Source organism: Panthera onca, chromosome C1 (genome assembly GCF_046562875.1).
Source record: "Panthera onca isolate mPanOnc1 chromosome C1, mPanOnc1 haplotype 2, whole genome shotgun sequence".
Taxonomy (NCBI): Eukaryota; Metazoa; Chordata; class Mammalia; order Carnivora; family Felidae; genus Panthera; species Panthera onca.
In genome coordinates this window covers 125,583,205-125,605,333 of record NC_138346.1, presented here as the reverse complement: position 1 = coordinate 125,605,333, position 22,129 = coordinate 125,583,205, and the positions used below count along the sequence as shown (strand labels likewise).

The 22,129-nt window shown below is 34.7% G+C and overlaps 1 protein-coding gene across 8 annotated transcripts in view; it reads right to left on the bottom strand.

Moving 5' to 3' along the window:
* The window catches only part of ST7L (suppression of tumorigenicity 7 like), a 137,592-nt gene that overhangs the window by 107,101 nt on the left and 8,362 nt on the right, over positions 1–22,129 (bottom strand). For all 8 annotated transcript variants that reach the window (XR_014138092.1, XM_078451553.2, XM_060626481.1 and 5 more), the window contains exons 4-9: positions 21,559–21,613; positions 18,090–18,205; positions 12,052–12,130; positions 2,483–2,637; positions 875–972; positions 491–605 (exon numbers count right to left, since the gene is read on the bottom strand). Coding sequence is in view for 7 of the 8 variants with exons in the window: in XM_078451553.2 (XP_078307679.1) it covers positions 491–605; positions 875–972; positions 2,483–2,637; positions 12,052–12,130; positions 18,090–18,205; positions 21,559–21,613 (618 nt within the window). In the remaining variant the exon portion in view is untranslated. The remainder of the gene's footprint in view (positions 1–490; positions 606–874; positions 973–2,482; positions 2,638–12,051; positions 12,131–18,089; positions 18,206–21,558; positions 21,614–22,129) is intronic.

Here is a 22,129-nt window from a genome sequence, read left to right as displayed (position 1 = left end):
AGCATTTTAAAAATGTTATTCTGAATTACTCATACAACTTGTTAACGGTCTCTGATACTCCAAAACAAATAAGGCACCATCCTATGTCTATGGCACCCCATACTTTTCCAATTATCTCACCTAACACACTATGCTTCAATACAACTACTATTCATTTGTCTGTATGTTCCTTTGCTAAACTGTAAATCCTACAAGGACTAAGTCCATGTCTTCTCATTCACCACTGTATTCCAAGTGCCTCACTCCTATTGGGCGCTGAATAAACAAATGACTAAATCTTTACAGAAGAAAAGTTCCTCCCTGCAGGCTTTTGCTCCCAAAAGTCCTGATAAAGAAAGTACTTAATATAACTGTATCCATGGATTCTAAATACTGACTGTTTAGAATAGGAAGAGAAAATCAAAGAAATACCAGAACAGAATCATATTTATGATTACATAATTGAAAAAATATTTTAACCATGCTATCAACTAAGTCAATTATCACTCACCATCATATTTTGCTAGGACAGCCTGAACATCTGCATATGCCTGTAATTCTAAAAGTGATTCTAGGAGATTCTCATGGATGTTCAACATGGTAAGAGGAGGAAATTCTTTCATCAGCTGTACATTAAAAGGAAAAAAAGATTAAACTTATAGCAAAGGAACTCAACAGAGCTGAATCTGATTCATTAAAGTAGAAATTCTTTAGTGTCTTAACAAAACTGTGAAGACTCAAGCCTTAAGAAATGTACGTATACTAAATAAATATCTTGTTATAAAGACTACCATTTAAAAAATAATGATTTTGCATTAAAATAACTGGCAACTTAAACCACATTTTCAGTTTTTCAAGGAAAAATTATAAACATCCAATCATCAAATTTACTTACATCTCTCATTATTTTTACTGCTTCTCTTATTCTTCCTAATTTTCTTGCACACATTGCTAATCTTCTTTTAATATATACCAGTACATTCGTATCTCTTCCTATTTAAAAAAAAAAATGACACAACTATCACTTTGTATTATGACCTACTATTTCATTAACATATTATCCATTAATTTTATTGGCTTACCCTGGAAGCTTCAATTAAAATTAAATTGTTTCCGAATGGAATGATTATTGAATTTGGGTGATGAACATTGAATGAGAGTTCATTATGCTATTTTTGTGTATGTGTGAAGTTTTTTTATGGTAAAAGCTTAAAATCTTTCTATATATACAGAATTACTTTTGCCTCTAACAGTAAGGAATCTGAGTACATTATAAATTAATTTGTGTATACTCGACAAGTATATTTTAATATTAACATAGAAGAAATATATACATTAAATAGAAAAAATAAATCTAACCTATTGAGTTTCTGCATAAACAACCTATTATTTTAACATTCTCTATTGTTTTAACTGATAAAATATGTTCAAAACAAAATTTCCATGGCTAGAGTGAACTTTTGCTCAACAGCTAGTAACTAACAAACTATAAAACTATTTCTAGAAAGAGCTAACAAATATTTCTGTAAGTACCTCATAATCATATTTGAGATTATACAAAGACAAATGGCATGGCTTTTTCACAGATGTAGTTTCATTAGTTCCAGACTGCAAAATTATATATTCCCACAGTTGTGTGCCATAACAACATACATTAATGAAACATACTGTATACATCAATATTTAGTTTGGAGAGAAAACATTATCCAAATTTTAATTTCCACAAACAAAAGATTTAGAACTTAACTGCTAGCAGATAATACATTATGTAAACATATTTCAATTTATTGCCCATAATCTGCCAAAATCATTAAACTAAAATGCTCTGGCCACAAAAAATAGCAGGAAGCAACAGCACTACAGATTCTAACATCTTTGGTGTAAGTATCTCAATCACAGCTGAGAGAGTATCCCTAAGAGTGGAAAGAATTTCAGTTGCTATGGCCCATATGCTCTCAAACACATCATAGAGAAAAGTCAAAGAAAGAATCAATGCCAAGGGTAAGGCTGAATTTTTATACCAAAGGGGTGACTCCCTGGCACTCTGTGGAGATACATACAGTCTGAAGAGCAAACCAAATGATGTACTTTCACCATTGCTTGGGGTAAGGGTGAGGATAAAGGTAATACCTGCTTATCGTTACTAGAATGGTCTCCTGAATCTTGAATATTTTTGAGCTGTATTTCTCCAATGACCAACCCAGTTTTCACATGAAATAAATTACTGTTAAGTCTAAGAGCAGCACATCTCTCAATAACCAGAGCACATCTGTTCCCTTCTGTAAGCATTCTCTAGCTAATGCATATTTGTCTTGCTGGCTTGTAGACATTATGAATACATTAGCTATCTCTTCTGAAAAGAAGCTAACCTCGAAATAGTAAGGATTTTTTTGTGTGTGTTTTTGTTTTTGTTTTTGTTTTTTTACTTATTGTTGTTTGTGTCTTAAACATAAATGAGCCAATTTCAGGAGCTAAAAGGTAAAATCAGTTCAGATTTGCTTACTCAGTTGAGCTTCGTGCTGAGGACTTTGGTGCTGGCACTGCTGTGACCGCCTGTAAATTGTCTCTCCTGCCTTGAGTGCCTGTTTAAATAACCTTTCAGCATCCACAATAGTTGTTGCTTCTTCCTCAGCCAGTAGAACATATGCAGTGGCACAGCTATGAAGAAAGCAAGTAAGGCAATTTTAAGTAAAATGGTTAAGGCAAGTATTTTCTCTTGGATATGTCCCTTTGTTCTGCATCACATTTCCCTACCTTTACCTAGACTTTCCATCTCTTGGAGGAAAAAAAGAAAACTTCACTCAGTACTTTATAATTTATTAGGGGTATATTGGTATATTTTTTGTGTGTTTCTGCAATTTTTCTCCTTTCCTACCTTTCTCCTCTTTATTTTCTATTTTACTTCTATATCCATTCTCTGTTTGTCCCATATTTTTCTTTTGGGAAAGGGGTAAGAAAGTAAGATATATAAAGAATTATGTAGAAAGCAGTTCAAGGGACTATGCATTCTAGTGGTCATGCCTACTCTTAGCCACTCTATACTGTTAATATCGATCTAATGAGGGCAGGTATGGAAGATGGTGAAGATTGAGAAGAAAGTCCCACAGTCAACTAGGCACTTTTAACATATGACTTAGAAACCGATCATTCCAGAAATAGCCCTTTTTCCCAACCCTGAGCCTTCCTTCTGCATGCTACCCCATCCTCTCTTAGACTTAACCACAATCATGTTGTGGCAAAACTCCCTTGGTCTGAATTCTAGTCTTTCCTCCTGCACTGTTGCTCATACTTGTCACACCCACACTCACTCTAAGTTTCTTCACCCTACTGAAACACAAAGATTTCTCTTTCTATCAATTAAGTCAAAAGCTGGCTAATAAAGAGAAATTAACTTGTTTGGGGGCAAAAAAAGAGAAAAAGTTTCCATTTCCAGAAACAGCAAGTACATCTCTCCTGGAGACAATATGCTAGTTATCTAAGCCTGCACTGTGAAGTACCGTAGTCATTACCACATGTAGTTACTGACCACTTGAAGTGTGTCTAATCTGAACTGAGATGGGAGGTCAGTGCAAAGTGCACAATGGCTTTTGAAGACTTGGAAGAATATAAAATACTTTAAAAGTTTAAAAAATATATTGATTATACATTAAAATAATATTTTAATATTTTGAATACAGCTTAAGAAGATACATTATTTAGGTTAATTTCACTTATTTCTTTTTACTTTTTAAATCTGGCTACCAGAAAATTTAAAGTTACTTATATGGATCATGTTATGTTTCTATTGAACAGTATTTAGGAAGAGAAGAGAAATTGTTGGTAAAACTACAAGACCAGGCATAAAACAAAAATGATGGCAAGGTAACTATCAAACAACTGGGGACAAGAAGGATCTTTTGAACGTATCAAATGGAAATTGGACTATTTCAGCATCCTTCAAATACTACACTAAATTGACTATATGATAATTTCACTCATCAACAGACATTTTGCTATTACATTATATTAGATTTCTCTGAAGCGTTAGATATATTGCTGCTTTAAACGCTAGGCTCCCAAACTGCCATTCTAAACATAATTCAAATGCTTTTAAATAACAAAATAAAAGCACTTTTAAAAGATCTAGATAGGTATAAATTGATGGAGTAGAATCAAAATATGAATATAATTTTAAATTATAGCATAGCTATATGATAAAAAGAAGTTCTTTCCTCTCAGAGCTTTCTTGTATTTGTTCAAAAATATTTTTAATGGACATGTTAATACAGAAATTAACTTTATGAATATTGAAAGAATTATTAGGAGTGTTGCTTTTTTTTAAAATTAATGTAAAATTCACATCACAAAATTAGCCATTTTAAAGTATGTCATCCACAGACTTTCAATATATTTACAAGATTCATTCATGTAGCATGTGGCTGTATTTCACTACTTTTTATGACTGAATAATATTCCATTGTATAGATACACCACATTCTGTTTATCCATTCATCATCACCTGATGGCCATCTGGGTTGGTTCCAGTTTGAGGCTATTATACTGCTGGGAACATCTGTTTAAAAGTTTCTGTTTGAACACCTGCTTTCAGTACTCTTCAGCGTATGCCTAGCTGTGGAACTGCTGGGCATATGATGGTTCTAGTTTTATCTTTTTGACAAACTGCCAAACTGTTTTCCACAGTGGCTATACCATTTTACATTCCTACCTGCAATGTATGAGGGTTCTGATTTCTCCACATTTTTGCAAACATTTGGTATTTTCTGGAGGTTTTTGTTATACCCATCTTGTGAAAGGACATCTCATTGTTGCTTTCATTTTAATTTCCCTAGTGATGAATGATGTCAACCACCTTTACATGTGCTTATTGGTCATTTATATATCTTCTTTGAAGGAATGTCTATTCAAATCCTTTGTTCATTTTTAATTGGGTTATCTTTTTGTTATTGAGTTGTTAACAGCTCTTGATATATTCTGAATGCCAGACTCATCAAATATGGCTTGCAAACATTTTCTCTCATTCTGTGGGTTGTCTTTTCACTTTCTTGATAGTATCCTTCAATGCACAAAAGCTTTTAATTTTGATGAAGTCTAATTTATCTAATTTTTTTTTGTTTTTGTTTTTGTTGCTTGCGCTTTTGGTGTCATATCTAAGAAACCATTGCCAAATCCAGTCTTGAAAATTTGCCCCTGTCTTCTTCTAGGAGTTTATAGTTTTAGCTCATAAATTTAGGTTTTTGATTAATTTTTAATTGTTTACGATGTGATGTAAGGGTTGCTTTTTTACGTAGTTATCCATTTGCCCAGTATCACTTAATGAAAAGACTATTCTTTCCCCCACGCAATGGTCTTGGCAACCTTGTCAGGGGCACTGGGTGACTCAACTGGTTAAGTGTCAGACTCTTGATTTTGGCTCAGGTCATGATCTCATGGTTTGTGAGAGTGAGCCCCACATTGGGCTCTAGGCTGACAGCATGGAGCCTGCTTGGGATTCTCTCTCTCCCTTCTCTCCGCCCTTCCCTGCTCACTCTCTCTCTTTCTCTCTCAAAATAAATAAATAAACATTTTTAAAAAATGGTCCTGGCACAAAAATCAATTGGCCATAAATGCATGGGTTTATTTCTGGACTCACAATTTGATTCCATCAACCTAGATGTCTATCTTTATTTAATTACTGCAGCTTCATAGTAAGTTTTGAAATCAGGAAGTGAGTTCTCCAACTTTATTCTTTTTCAAGATTGTTTTGGCTCTTTGAGGGCTCTTACAATTCCATGTGAATTTTAGGATTGGCTGGTCCATTTCATAATCATGGCTACTGAAATCCTGACAGGAATTGTACTGAATTTGAAGATCAGCTTGAGGAGTGCTGTTATCTTAACAATATTAAGTATTCCAATTCATGAACATGGGATGTCTTTCCATTTACTTAAGTCTTCTTTAACTTTTTCAAAAATACTTCATCATTTTTAGTGTACAAATCTTGCACTCCTTGGTTAAATTTAATCCTTAAATATTTTACCATTTTTGATGCTATTATAAATGGAATTGTTTTTCAAATTTCTTTTACAGACTATCTACTATTAGTGTATAGATATATGACAGACATTAAGAAGGACTTGTTTCTGCCATTTCCTATTTGTTTTCTTTATGTCCTATAGACAATAACTTTGTTGAACTCTTTTGTTAGCTCTACCAGTTTTTTTGTGTGTGGATTCTTTGGGATTTCTATGCATAAGATCATGTAATCTGTGAATAAAGTTTTACTTTTTCCTTTATGATTTGGAAGCCATTTCTCCCCCATTCTTACCAAATTGCACTGGCTAACCCTTCCAGTCCAGTCCAGACCTTAAATAGAAGTGGCAGGAAGTGGCAGTTTAAGGAAGTTTCCTTCCATTCCTGTCCTTTTTTTTTAGTGTTTTTACCATAAAATGGTGTTGGATTTTGTCAAATACCTTTTCTGCATCAATAGAGATGACCACGTGGTTCTCATTCTTTTTTCTATTAATGTGGTATCTTACATTGACTGATTTTCATATTTTTTAAAAAAGTTTATTTATTTTGAGAGAAAGAGAGAGGGAGAACAGGGGAGGGGCAGAGAGAGAGGGAGAGAGAATCTCCAGCAGGCTGTACACCATCGGCATGGAGACTGACATGGGCTCAAACTCAGGAACTGTGAGATCACGACCTGAACTGAAATCAAGAGTTGGATGCTTAACTAATTGAACCACCCATTTGCCCCCATATTTTTTTAAGTTTTATTTACTTAGGTAATCGCTACACCCCACAAGGGGCTCAAATGCATCATGAGATCAAGAGTCACGTGCACTTCTGACTGAGCCAGCCAGGAGCTCCTGATCTTCATATTTTAAACCACCCTTGCCTTCTTGGGATAAATCCCATTTGTTCATGGTATATAATTCTTCTGACATGCTGCTGGATTTTCCGTGCTAGTATTTTGGTGAGGATTTCTGCATCTGTATTCATAATGGACATTAACCTATAGTTTTTGTTTCTTGTGATGTCTTTGTTTGATTTTGGTATGAGGGCAATACTGCCTACACAGAATGAGTTAGGAAGAGTTACTTCCCTTCTATTTCTTTGAAGAGTTTAAGAACTGGTGTTATTTCTTCTTCAAGTGCTTGGTAGCATTTGCCAGTGAAGGGATCTAGTCCTGGTTGCCTTTGTTTGGAAGTTTTTAAATTATCGATTCCATCTCTTCACTTGTTACAGGTCTATTCAGATTTTCCATTTCATCTTGGGTCAGTCTTGGTACTGTGTTGCTAGAAATGTGTCCATTTACCTAATTTGTATGCATATAATTGTTCACTGAATTCTCTTATGTTTTTCATTTCTATAAGGTCAGTAGTAATGTTCTCAGTTTCATTCTTAGTTTTAGTAATCTGAGTCTTATCTCTTTTTTAGTCTAGCTAAAAAGTTTGTCAATTTTGTTGATCTTTTAAAAAACCAACCTCTGGCTTCATTCTTTTTTTCTACTCTATTTTGTTTATCTCACTCTAATCTTTGTTACTGCCTTCTGTTTGTTGTTTAGTTAGCTCTTCATTTTCTCATTTCTTTTTTTCATTTTTTAAATTTTTATTTATTTTTTAAATTTACACCCAAGTTAGTTAGCATACAGTGCAACAATGATTTCAGGAGTAGATTCCTTAATGCCCCTTACCCATTTAGCCCATCCCCCATCCCATTTAAAAAAATTTTTTTAATGTTTATTTAATTTTCAGAGAGACAGAGGAGTAGGGAAGGGGCAGAGAGAGAGGGAGACACAGAATCCAAAGCAGGTTCCAGGCTCTAAGCTTTCAGCACAGGGCCCCACACAGGGCTTGAACCCACGAACTGTGAGATCATGCCCTGAGCCGAAGTCGGTTGCTGAACCAACTGAGCCACCTAGGCGCCCCCATCTTCTCATTTGTTACGGAAGGTATAAAGTTTAAGTTATTAATTTGAGATCTTTTTTCTTTATTAATGCAAGTGTTTACAGCTATAAATTTTTCTCTGAGCACTGCTTTCTCTGTGTCTCATAAGTTTTGGTATGTTGTGCTTTCATTTTCACTCATCACAAAGTATTTTCTGATTTTTTCCTTGTGATTTATTCTTTGACTCATTGGTTAAAACTTGTCTAACTTCCACATATTCCAATATTGTGGAATTTCCAGATTTCCTTGTTATTGATTTCTAATTTTATTAGAAAATATGGTTGCAGTGAATAGTTTATATAATTTCAATGTTTTGAAATTTATTGAGAATTGTTTATATCATAATATGTGATGCATCTTGGAGAATGTTCCATGTACACTTGAGATGAACATGTATTCCACTGCTGTTGGGTAGAGTACTTACTATACAGATGTCTGTTAGGTCTAATTAGTTTATAGTGTTCTTCAAGTCTTTCATTTCATTGTGTATCTTTTGTCTAATTATTCTATCCATTATTGAAATTGCATGTTGAAGTTTCCAACTATTATTGTTGAACTGTCTATTACCTTCCTTCAATTCTGTCAGTTTTTGCTTCATATATTTTGGGGCTTTGTTATTAGATGCATGTAAGTTTAAAATTGTTGTGTATTCTTAATAAACTGAACCTCTTTTATCATTAGATAATGTAATTGTCTCATAAAAATTTTGTCTTGGGGCATCTCAGTTGGTTAATTGTCCGACTTTGCCTCAGGTCACTCATGGTTCATGAGTTCAAGCCCCACATCGGGTTCTCCGTGTAAGCACAGAGCCTGCTTTGGATCCTCTGGCCTCCTCCCTCTCTGCCCATCCCCTCCACTCTCAAAAATAACATTAAAAAATTTAAAAAAATATTTTTTGTCTTAAACTCTATTTTGTCTGATATTGGTTTAGCCATTGCAGCTCTCTTTTGGTTACTATTTGCATGAAAATCTTTTTCCATAATTTTACTTTCTACTTCTCTGTGTCTGTCTAAAATGAGTCTCTTATAGACAGCATATGATTTAAGTATTTTTTAAATCCATTCTGCCAAAAAATGCCTTTAACTGGAGAGTTTCATCTATTTACATGTAAGTAGTTAATGGAAAGGAAGGACTTGTTTCTACTATTTTCCTATTTGTTTTCTATATGTCCTTTTTTGTCCTTATTTCCTGAAGTAATTGTGTTAGGTATTTTCTAGCATACCATTTTGATTTCCTTGTCACTTCTTTTACTATGTTTTTTAGTTACTTTTAGGTGATTAACAATTAACAATTATATTTAACTTTTTTTTTTTTAATTTTTTTTTTTAACGTTTATTTATTTTTGAGACAGAGAGAGACAGAGCATGAACAGGGGACGGGCAGAGACAGAGGGAGACACAGAATCGGAAGCAGGCTCCAGGCTCTGAGCCGTCAGCCCAGAGCCCGACGCGGGGCTCGAACCCACGGACCGCGAGATCGTGACCTGAGCTGAAGTCGGACGCTTAACCGACTGAGCTACCCAGGCGCCCCTATATTTAACTTCTTAATTTACAGCAATCTAGTTTCAATTAATACTAACCTAGTTTCTATAGTATACAAAATTTTGCTCCTTCCCCCCACCTTATGCTGTTATTGTCACAAATTACATTTTTATATACTGTACGTCCATTAACATAAATTTATAATTATTTACATTGTTGTCTTTTAAGTCATATTGAAAAAAAAAAAGAATTGCAAACCCAAAATATATTAACTTTTATATTTGCCTATGAAATTATTTTTACTGGTGTTCTTTGTTGCTTTGTGTAGAGTCAAGACTGTCTAATGTCCTTTAAGTTCAGCCTGAAAAACTCCTTTTAGCATTTTGCATAATTACAGGTCTACTAGCAATGAACTCTCAGTTTCTGTTCATCTGGGATTGTCTTAATTTCCCCTTCATTTTTGAAGGACAGGTTTGTTGGATATAGAGTCTGTAGTTAGCAGTTTTCTTTCTTTCAGAATTTTGACTTTGTCATCCCACTGCCTTCTGGCTTCTATGGTTTCTGATGAGAAATCAGCTGTTAATCTTATTGAGGATCCCTCATACATGATGAGTCACTTCTTTTTTGCTGCTTTCAGTAATCTCCCCTTGTCTATGGTCTCAATGTGAATGTCTCTGATTATATCTTACTTGGGGTTCACTGAGTTTCTTGGTCTTTGTTTCTAGATTTATTTCTACTTTTGTCCCTAGATTTCTTTCTAGATTTCGGGATCTTTATTGATATTCTCTAATGGTGAAACATTCTTCTCATGATTTCCTTTTGTTCTTTGTACATGGCTTTCTCTACCTCTTTGAGCATATTGAAAATATTTGATTTAAAGTTTTTATCTAGAAAGTCCAAAGTCTGGGTTTCCTCAAGAACAGTCTCCATTCCTTTCCTTTCTTTTCTTTGTATGGGATATATTTTGTTTCTTTCTATGTCTGGTAATTTTTCTGTTGAAAACTACAAATTTTGAATATCATAATCTAGCAACTCTAGAAATCAGATTTCCCCCTCCTCCCCGTGGCTTGCTGTTGTTGCCTGTTGCAGTTGTTTACTTGCTTAGTGACTTTTCTGAATTTTATGAAATTTGCATTCTTTATCATATATGACCAGTGAAGCCTCTGCTCTGTTGCCTGATTTATCAGCCAGTGATGTGATAGAGACTGCCTTAAATACCTGGAACCAAAAACAAAACAAGAAAACCAAGTCTTTGCAGATTGGTTCTGTGTGTTGGGGCACACCTTCAACATTCAGTCAGGCATACAATTCTGCCTTAGCCTTTACTTTCTGTTTGTGCAGAACCTGAAATTTAGACAGAGCTTAGGGCCTTCTTAAGTCTTTTCTGAGCATATGCCCAACCTTAGGTATATGTGGGACGTTTGAGATTCCCAGGAATATGTGAGAGCTTTTGAAAGCCTTTACTTCCTAAAGTATCTAATTCCCCAACCTTTCCTCCCAAGCTTTCTGATTTGTCTATTGTTTGCCCCAGCTGTTATCCCTTGCCCCCAGGGCAGCAGGGACTAATGCATTTGCCTTTAAACGTTTTCAACAAATGCCCCCCAGTGTAGCTGTGTCAATGCTGGGAGAGTTCAGAATTAACCCAAATAAAGACAAGCCTTTTAAGTTGGTCCTTCAGGGAACACCAGACAGGTCAAAATAAACAACCACAATTTTTTAAGAATAAAATCCATTCCACTTCCTCTGGTAGTTGGAACCTATACCCAAAATGAAGACTTTTTGTCTTCAAGGCTGCCCCACTGAGCTACGGAGTGGGGGATGGGGTCAGTGTAAGTTAAAACACCACAATGCTCTCTTATAGAAATTCGGCTGTTTTTTTAAATTGATTATGCATTCTCCAGGATGTTATAAACTTTTGATTAGTTTCTAGGGTTTCAATAAAGCTGATTCACTGCTTTTGGAGTTCCCCACACTGTGATTTTGCTCCACCTTGGAAAGGTCTTCTTAATAAGGATAATATATCTTGTTGCAGGATACAGGGGACAATGTTAAATTCACGTTATTCAGGAAGCATTTCTTGATTAACCCTGACTAGGGCTGTATTTTTATTCCTGGCATTTATTCAGTATCAGATTAACACTTACTGATCTGCCCCACTTAAATATTATGATTTTACATTTTGCCTTTTCAAAATGTAGAGTTGATACAAAGAGCTATAAAAAATAAATGTTCTTAACATGAAAAAAAGTTAGAGCTACATATCATTTATTTTGAATCCTCTTCTCATGCCTCCAATCCCATTAGCAACTAAAGTTCTCAGGACTGAATGAATGCTTTAAATGAATGACTTAAATGAAAAACAAAATTAATACAGGTGGCATAAGTATTTTAGTACTCTTTAACTATCAAGTATTATAACCAATTAGTTCAGCATTCTCCATTTAAAAAGTATTTCTAGGATAATTTCTATTCAAAAGCATAGATAAGCTTGTAATTTAGGAAGCAAAGTACAGATGTGAACACTGCAAAATTTCTCTCTAGTATGCAAAATAAGGGGACTGGTAATGACTCCAAGTGTTTTAGGAACAGACAAAAGATACCATAAAATCATTTGCCTGGGTTTCCTTCAAAACAAACTTACTTTCCATATGTTTCAAACTTACTCATTGTTTAATTCTAAAGCTTGATAGGCTGCTTTGATTCGAGCTGGAGGATTTCTTTCCCTCCATGCCTTCTGCATAACTGTAGGAAAAATATTTCAAAAAGTAGATGAGATGGTAAACATAAATAATCTTACTCAAAACATATGAAGAATGAGCTATGAAAGTAAACAGAACTTTAAATAACATGTTCTTAAACATAAGAAACAAGAAATTGGGGTGTTAGTTCACATTAATCTTATGAGAAATTCGCATTAAATTTGGAAGCTTCACATACAATAAAAATATATTCTTTCTCTGATTTAAGTAACAACATATAAAGTGTTTAATCCATTTGATTGCATCATTATTATACATGAACATTTATATTTCTAAATGCATATTGAGTCTGAGTGACATCAAATTATAATCAATATGAAATATTCTACTTTTTAAATCACTTTGCAAAGAGTCTATGGAACTGTTAAAATATACAAAACACTTAAAAAAAGGCTTTGTGTAACCAATGACTCAATGCAGGAACAATGTTTGAATTTGCATTTTGTATAAAAAGGTGGAAAAAGTAATTAATTTAGAATATTGTCCATTTGTGGAAAATGTCAGTCTCTACCAAGATTCAACAAAGCCTAAATGAAGATCTTTCTAGAATAACAATATTAGTTTTGCTACCAATTACTGTACCAAAATGAAAATTTCATAGTAATAAATACCAAATAAGATTTCATGCTAAAAAAATAAGTTTCCTAAAAATTAAATAAACAAATAAACAAAGTAGATTCATGAAACTATCTGGCCTATTTCAAGTTTGATAAGAAAAATAGAGAATCTATGAATGTTGCTTTTGGAACAAAACCTACAACTGTCCAGAAAGAATAATGTGGAAAATGTTTGAGTTTTCCTTTGGAAACAAAATATTAGTCTTGGCTTAGAAAAGAAGACAATATATTCTACTTGTGTAACAAAAATACATTTCTCATATCAAATATGTCACCATCTGGCTGACAGCTAATGTTTCCTGAACCTGACAAATTGATGCAAGTCAGCACCCATCTGATAATAACCAGGTAAAGAATAGCATTTTGTTGGGGGGCCAGGGTGGCTCAGTCAGTTGAGTGACCGACTTCGTCTCAGGTCATGATCTCATGGTCCGTGAGTTCAAGACCCATGTCGGACTCGGTGCTGTCAGTTCAGAGCTTGGAGCCTGGAGCCTGGAGCCTGGAGCCTGGAGCCTGGAGCCTGCATCGGATTCTGTGTCTCCCTCTCTCTCTGCCCCTCCCCCACTCATGCTCTGTCTCTCTCTGTCTCAGAAATAAACATTAAGAAAAAAAAAATTTAAAAAAAGAGAGAATAGCATTTTGTTGAAACATTAAAATATTACATAAAAATAAAAATAAAGACTAATATTAGACTTGCCAGTTTTAATGATGGGGCTTTCTTCTTTAAGTTACATGATATTTACAAGTCAAATTTTGATGCTGAATCTTTATTAACATTTTAAATGGTTATTTGATATTCTAGTATACTGGAACTATTTAAGCAATTCTTTTGATTATAATTATAGAAATGTTGTAATAACCATCTTTCAACATCTACTTTTGCATACCTGACCAAATATTTCCTTTCTAGAAGTGGAATGGTTGGTTAAATGGTTGGATATACACTCCTAAACTCTTCTCAATAAGATTGTATTAAATTACATTCTTTCAGGCAGTGGATGAGAGAGAGAGAGAGAGAGAGAGAGAGAGAGAGACAGTTTCCCTGCTTAGCAACACTGAGTAGTAACAATTTTGCTAATTTAATATGTGGAAACTATCTCATCTTCATTTGCATTTCTTTGCGGGGGGAGGGGCAGAGAGACAGGGGGCCAGCAGATCTTAAGTGGGCTCTGGTGCCGACAGCAGGAAGCACAACCCGGGGCTCAAACTCATGAACTGTGAGATCAGGACCTGAGCTGAAGTTGCTTACCCGAATGAGCCACCCAGGCGCCCCTGCATTTCTTTTATTTCTAGTAAGGTCATATGATCCACCTTTAAGCATTTGTTCTTATTCTTATTATGTTTTAAACTGCTCTACCCAGCCTTTCAAGATTAATCCTCACAACCAATGCAGTTCCAAGCTAAAAGGGAAAGGGGAAATAAAGCATAAGAAGAAAAATGTGTATTTCTTTCTTTAAAAAAGGCTTAGGAATAATTTAAAGGAAAATATTGATTTAGTATTCAACTGTTCTCTTTAAGAGATCTTGACATGCTCAAAAAAATAACACAAGCAATTAGCAATTCAATCAATTTAATCTATTTTTTTAAGTTAAATAACATTCCAGTATACTATCAAGCAGAAAAGAGAAGAGCCAATCTCAAGATCAGGAGTCATAAATGTAGATGCCTACAAAGACCAGGCAGAAAAAAATATGTAAACTAAAAGGTCTAACTGATTATTGCCAAGTGGACATGCAGGTCCAGTTTTGCCATATTTTCCAACTTGTAACAAGTGTACACCTGGGTTTTAATATCAAATCTCCTGATTGTTAAGTGTTGAAAATACCATGAAAACAAATTATTCAAAAAACACTGCTAGCCAGGCTCAGTCAATGCAGCATGCAACTCATGATCTCAGGATTGTGAGTTTAAGCCTATACTGGGTGTAGAGATCACTTAAAAATAAAATCTTTTCAAAAACCAAAACAGTGCTGGCTGGCCCTGAGAATATATTTGTTTTCTGCCTTAAGTAAACAAGTCAATAGGAAGAGAACAGAATCTACTAACTTAGTAACTGATGACAATAGTCAAGAGAAATTTGTCACATCACATATGTACATGTTTTTTTAATGTAAAACTACAGATATAAATCATTACCTTTATGTGAATGTCTGAAAAGATCAATATGGATCAATTCACAGATAAAAGTCTGTCCTTGAGCTCAGCATTTAGCTGGGAGTATGCATACCTCTAGAGAAGTACATGAAACTTTGCAAGGACCAAAATAGGATGCATGGTTTTAAGAGAATCAATTTATAAAGTCTCAACTTTATATGACTCTTTTCTAGAACTGATCTACTTGAAGAATGTTTCTGAGTGGTCTGTACATCATGCTGGTTTTCCTTTCCTACCCAACATCTGCTTCCCCACTCCCCAAAAGATGTATTTATTCTCTTCTCTTTTACAAAAGAAAGGCTTTTTTCACCCATCCTGAATTTTTCTAAGGTGCATTCTCTAGAGTATAAACATCTGCAAGTGCCAAAAAGGACAATTCAAAGCTTGGGTTTAGGGGCAGCCATTTTTTGTCAGGGGATTCCTTCTACTTAACAATGAAGTTAGGCATTAGAAATAAGTGTACCCCTGGGGCACCTGGGTGGCTCAGTCAGTTAAGCATCCCACTTCAGCTCAGGTCGTGATCTCACCATTCGTGAGCTTGAGCCCCGCATCAGGCTCTGTGCCGACAGTGCAGGGCCTGGAGCCTGCCTCAGATTCTGTGTCTCCCTCTCTCTCTGCCCCTCCCCTGCTCACACTCAGTCCCTCTCCCCCTCAAAAATAAACATTAAAACAATTAAAAAAAAAAAAGAACTAAGTGTAGTCTGGCCCCTGGATGCTCTGAATTCAAGTATATTGTAGTGGGGAGAGAGTGAAAACAATTTTTATCAATTCCATTTATCAGCACTGCTCTCCCCTTACTATCAAAGAATGTGCTGCTCCTAAGGGGAGGTCTCCTCACAGCAAGCAAAGGGGGCACTAGTAAAGGATACTAAAGGCACTGGAATCTTATTTTGGCCAAGTGATAGGCTCTAGGCAAAGCTCCAAGACTTATCTATCTTTCTATCTTAGAATCTAAATTCAGAAGAGAGATGGCTGTCATAGGGATGCATGTTAGCATGTTTATTTGACTTGAAAAATGAAGTCAGACTTCTCTGTCAGAAAGTCAGTCTGGTTTGGTTGATAGAATTGATAATGAGAACTCACCCAGCCAATTAGGTTATATGGAGGACATTTTCCAAAGTTAAAAAAGCCAAATATGTAGCTCTAAGGATTTGACAAAAAATATAATTAAAGTACATGCTATCATTTAGAACTTAGGATCAAAGGAAATTTAAATTTTAAGAAACTTATGCAAATAATTTTTATGGTGGAAAAGCATGTGTGATAAATAAAAGATTCTCAAATATATAATAATTATAAGAAAATTATATTAGAGGTGTAAAATGGATGAGTTCAAGAAGAAAATGGACTTTACAAAATTTTCTACTGCTAAAGAGTATTAATTCATGTCTTTTTCAATGGATAATGGTGGGTATCAAGTCATTAGATTACTTGAGATATATCCAAATATAGGGTAATCTCGTTTTATTTTTAACTGTCTGTAACATGTCAAAAATTATATTCTTTACAATTATTTAATCTTATGATATCAAGTTAAAAATGTGTGAAAGGATACATAGTTTCTCAAAATTCCTTTAGGAGGTATGTGAGCAAAAATGTCCTAAGAGCACAGCTTTAGTGGATAGCCATGGTTGCTATTTGCAAAGCCCACCAATGTCTATAATTCTGCTTGTGAGAAGGAGGTGAAGCCTTCATTTCTCGAAGTCTTTAAAGTTAACATAAAATACTAGTTTCCATTTCTGTTATTCCCCCAATATGACACTTTTGCCATTAGTGTAAACACTAAGCATATAAACATAAAGCAATTTCTTTTTCTTCTATTTGCAATTAAACCACTTTATGTAACCATTCCAAAGATGCTTGGCTTTCCTGCTATTATCTACCCTTAGTATATTTAACCCAGCAGATATAGATCACAAAGAACTCACTTTAATGCTGGAAAACTGGCTATTTTTCAGACCCTTGTTGTTGTTGATTTTCATCTGCCTATCACTGTGGTGAATAGAAGCAGCAGTAGTATAGTGGTTAAGAGTCAGACATGCATTTGAAACCCAACTTTACCATTCATTAGTTAGGTTACTTAGAGCATGTTACTTGATTCCCTTTGCCTCCATTCCTTTATTTCTGAGGCTGATAAAAGTACCTAACTCATAAAATGATTGGGAAGATTAAGTGAGAACATTTATACAAATTGCTTAGAACAGTGCTTGGTGCAAAATAAGTGCTGTACGAGTGTTAGCTATTACTAGTGAAATTGCTTAAGACGTCTGTGACACCAAGGTCATTCATTCATATTTTCATCAAAGAATAAATATTAATATTTACAGTATGCCAGGCAATGTGCTAGATAATAAGGATTCAAAGATGATGAGAATATAGTCCCTGCTTTCCAAAGTTTCATACCCTATTAGGGAAGATAAACATTGAAGCAACATGACAAAATTAACAAGTAAATGTTTGTGGTTGAATAAATTCACTAGAATTGTTTCAGTGAGGCATGGACTATAGAACTACAGAGATTGAAGTGTTTAACTTTGGAGTTGCCAGAGAAGGGTTCTTCTAGAATGTGACTTTTAACTGGATCTTGAAGGATAAAAGCAGGAAGCATAAACGTAGGAGGATAGATAAGAAGGGAGAGAGCATTTGAAGTAAAAGAATAGTTGTGATAAAGGTCCCTGTCTTTAACCATGCATTTAAGAATCTCAATACTGTCTTCTATAGAGAAGACTGAGACACCTAAATATAGACATTTCTATGATCTTCCACTACTTTATATGCACCCCTAACTAATGACTAGGGTAAAATATACTCCATTCTAATCCACATGCCATGCCCCAGTGTTTGCACTTTGTCTTACTCTTCCTTTATGTATATAATTTCATGTGTTAATTTCCCATGAGCAGTTGCTGTATTTGATCTGAAATGTTTTTTAGGTAACAAAAGAAGCAATTTCATATTTTTATAAAATATTTTAAATTCTTTATAAGAAGGATAGGTAGTGTAACAAGTTAATGTACACTCATAATTCGTTTCAATTTAATCTGGGTCTCTTATCAATGATGCAAACAACCCAAGCCAAATAAATTTGTATACTCTAATAAGTAACTCTAAAGGGCTTTTAAAACAATTTTCATTACCACTGTTTACCCCATGAACAGATATGACACATACCTGTGTCTGAAGGACGTAAAAAGTCCGTGTCACAGGTGAAAAAGGTCTGATGGTCCTGAGCTGACAAATTCATGTCATAGTAGGTAAGTGGCTCTTTACCAGTCACCCAAGTGTATCTTTACCAAAATACAAGAAAATATGTAAATTGAACATGAGAGAGCCTCTATCTGCTACAACAAACACTATTTAAAATGCAAAAATATATTGCTACAAATTCTATTGCAGAATGTTTTAAAAGTTTATTATAATCAGAAAAATAAGAGAAAACTTATACAAACTACTTTGATTATGATAATAAAACATCAAAAACCAAGAGGGGGCAATCAAAAAGAATGAAATCTTGCCATCTGCAACTACGTGGATGGAACTAGAGGGTATTATGCTAAGTGAAATTAGTCAGAGAAAGACAAATATCATATGACTTCACTCATACGAGAACTTTAAGATACAGAACAGATGAACACAAGAGAAGGGAAGCAAAAATAATATAAAAACAGGGAGGGGGACAAAACATAAGAGACTCTTAAATACGAAGAACAAACAGAGGGTTACTGGAGGGGTTGTGGGAGAGGGGATGGGCTAAGTGGGTAAGGGCATTAAGGGGTCTACTCCTGAAATCATTGTTGCACTATATGCTAATTTGGATGTGGATTAAAAACAAAACAAACAAAAAAAAATGGAAAAGGCTAGACTATTAGTGCTTCTAAATTAGATTTGAAGGGATAAAACAATTTGACTTAAGATACATACCTTACTAAATATACTTAAATTTTCAGTGAATTAGAATTATTAAAAGTAAAACTACAAAGAAACTAGAAGAAAACATAGGTGGATTTTTACGAGATTATCAGAACAGCAAAGGACTTGGAAAGGATAAAATAAATAGAAACTTTTTCCAGATTTTACTAAATTAGAAACTTAAACTTTCCTATCCCCCTGAAACCCACAATAATTAATAGCAAGTTACCAAACTGGCTAATAAATATATTTTTAAGGGTCCAATCTCCTTAGTAATGAACAAATAGTGAATTAAATTTACAAATTTTTATTTTTCACCTGTTAAAATAAATCAGAAAATACACATTGTCAAGGATGAGATGGAACATGGACTCACACATATTCTGCTAGTATAAATATAAATTGGCATATACATTTCTCTTTCCAAAAATGAATTAGGTAATATCTATTAAGAGTCTTAAAAATATTCACATCTAGCTAGGAAATGGGTATATGGAATTCTATCATACCATTCTTTACTTTTTTGATTTTTGAAAATCTCCATAATTAAAAAAAGAAAATACTAAAGAAGAGACAGGAAGACAACCTGTTCACACCCTTTGATTCAGGAACCCCAGTACTACAAATCAACTCTAAGGAAATAATCATAGGTGTTTAATTATCATAGGTTAAATATTTATATATACAGATATCCTTCTAATGTAAATGTTGATAGTGAAACATAATCTGTGACCCAGATAGGGAGCAGTAGGTAAGGTATGGTACCTCCATGTAACAAAATAGAATAAAATCATGTTTTTGAAGAAATTCCTGTATAAAAAGGTTCTGTGAGAAATTCATATGCTAGAAAAAAAGGATGTAAAATTATATACACATTGTGATGTTCAAGTTTTGTTTCTATACATGCATATAGAAGAGAGACTGAATGGAAATACTAATTGCATTTATCATTTAGTGATAGGAAAAGGTGATTTTTACTTTCTTTTTTATGCATCTCTTTATTTTCCAATTTTCTACAGTGAATATGCATACATTTTAAAATGTAAAAAAAAAACAGTTTAAAAGTACATTATAAGTGTTATTTATGTGTAGATGATCAAAGGTTTTAAGTAATTTAATAGTATAAATTACATTGCTATTTAAAGTTTTTAGCTATTTTTTGAGAAATTATCATAAAGGAAAAAGAAAAAGTAGATCCTTGTTCACTTAGCAAAGTTGTTTTTGTTTGTTTGTTTGTTTTTCAGAGAGTGCACGTGCCCAAGCAAGGAAATGGCAAAGGGAGAGAGAAAAAGAATCTCAAGCAGGCTCTGCAACCAGCACAACGTCCAATGCAGGGCTCGATCTCACCACCATGAGATCATGACCTGAGCTGAAATCAAGAGTCAGACACTTTAACTGACTGAGTCACCCAGGCACCCCAGCAAAGTTTTGCTACTTATTGTAAAATCATAAAAAAATATTTATTAATGATCTACATTATTCCCAAAATGATTTAAAGCAGTTAAAATATAATGTACAATATTAATAGCCCTAATTAGAAGCACATAAAAAAGACTCAGTAAAAGCAAAAATTGGGCCATACAGTGGATTCTGGAATGAAGCTAATTGAAATACATACCAGACTTTTGTACCTTTGCTAACGGTTGGCTACAATAGGACTTTAAGCTTTCTAAATTCACACAATGATCATCAATACAGTTTAGACTTTAAGAGAAACTAATCATTCAAAAAGAAGCACAATGGGGCACCTGGGTGGCTCAGTCAGTTAAGCATCCAACTCTTGATTTTGGCTCAGGTCATGATCTCACAGTTTGTAGGATCAAGCCCCACATTGGGCTCTACACTGATGGTGCAGAGCCTGTTTGGGATTCTCTATCTGCCCCTCCTCTGCTCATGCTCTCTTCCTCTCAAAATAAATAAATACACTTTAAAAAAAAAAAAAAGCAGCAGCATGGAGTGCTTGGGTGGCTCAGTCAGTTGAGCACCTGACTCTTGATTTTGGCTCAGGTTATAGTCTCATGGTTCGTGGGTTCAAGCCCTGCATCATGCTCTGCGCTGATAGTGTGGAGCCTGCTTGGGATTCTGTCCCCCTCTCTCTCCTCCCTTCCCCTGCTTGTGCTCTCTCTCTCAAATAAATAAATAAACAAATAAACAAACACTAAAAAAAAAAAAAAAAAAAGGGAAGCATAAGTGTTCCTGATACTAAGATAAGAAATTTCTTGGGGTGACTGCTGGCTCAGTTGGATGAGCATGCGATTCTTGATCTCAGGGTCACGAGTTCGAGCCCCATGTTAGGTGTAAAAATTACTTAAATTAATAAAAAAAATCTTTAGGGGCACCTGGGTGGCTCAGTCGGTTAAGTGTCTAACTCTTGATTTCGGCTCAGGTCATGATCTCATGGTTGGTGAGATCCAGCCTTGTGTTGGGCTCTGTGCTGACAGTGCAGAGCCTGCTTGGGAGTCTGAGTCTCTCTCTCTCTCTCTCTCTCTCTCTCTCTCTCTCTCTCTGCCCTTCCCCTGCTCACATTCTCTCTCAAAATAAATAAATAAACTAAAAAAATGTAAATACAGTGAAGATGCTGCCAACTAAACCTTGGGCTCATCATTTTACCTTTTTATGTATCAATGTCTCCAACTAGAAGAGCTGTGATATATTTATAAAACAAATGTTTCCATAATACTTTTTAGTCTAAGACTAATGCCATAATTCTACTGAAAGCAAAATGTAATACCTCCTATATTCTGCTCCTCTGAAAAGATTTAGAGGGTTCCTCCATACTTTGCATTCTAAAAAACACAGGTAAAGAAAAGGGAAGTTAGGTTAATCAAATGCAGTTAAATCTTACTTTCACCAATATTAATTGTATAGTCATTGTGTGCTATGCACAGTGCTAGCCAGTTAGCACAAAGATGAACACGGCCTGGATCACCCCTGCTGTCATGCAGCATACATGACATAGTTCATAGTTCATAGTTCATACATGACATTAGTTCATAATTCAATTATGGCATTTACCATATTACAATGTGATTATCCATTTGGTTTTCAGTTTTTTTTCATTTTAAAATATGAACTCTGGGGCGCCTGGTTGGCTCAGTCGGTTAAGAGTCCGACTTCGGCTCAGGTCATGATCTCACAGTCCATGAGTTCGAGCCCCACGTCAGTCTCTGTGCTGACAGCTCAGAGCCTGGAGCCTGCTTCAGAGTCTGTGTCTCATTCTCTCTCTGCCCCTCCCCTGCTCATACTCTGTCTCTCTCTGTCTCAAAAATAAATAAAAACACTTAAAAAAAAATAAAGAAAAA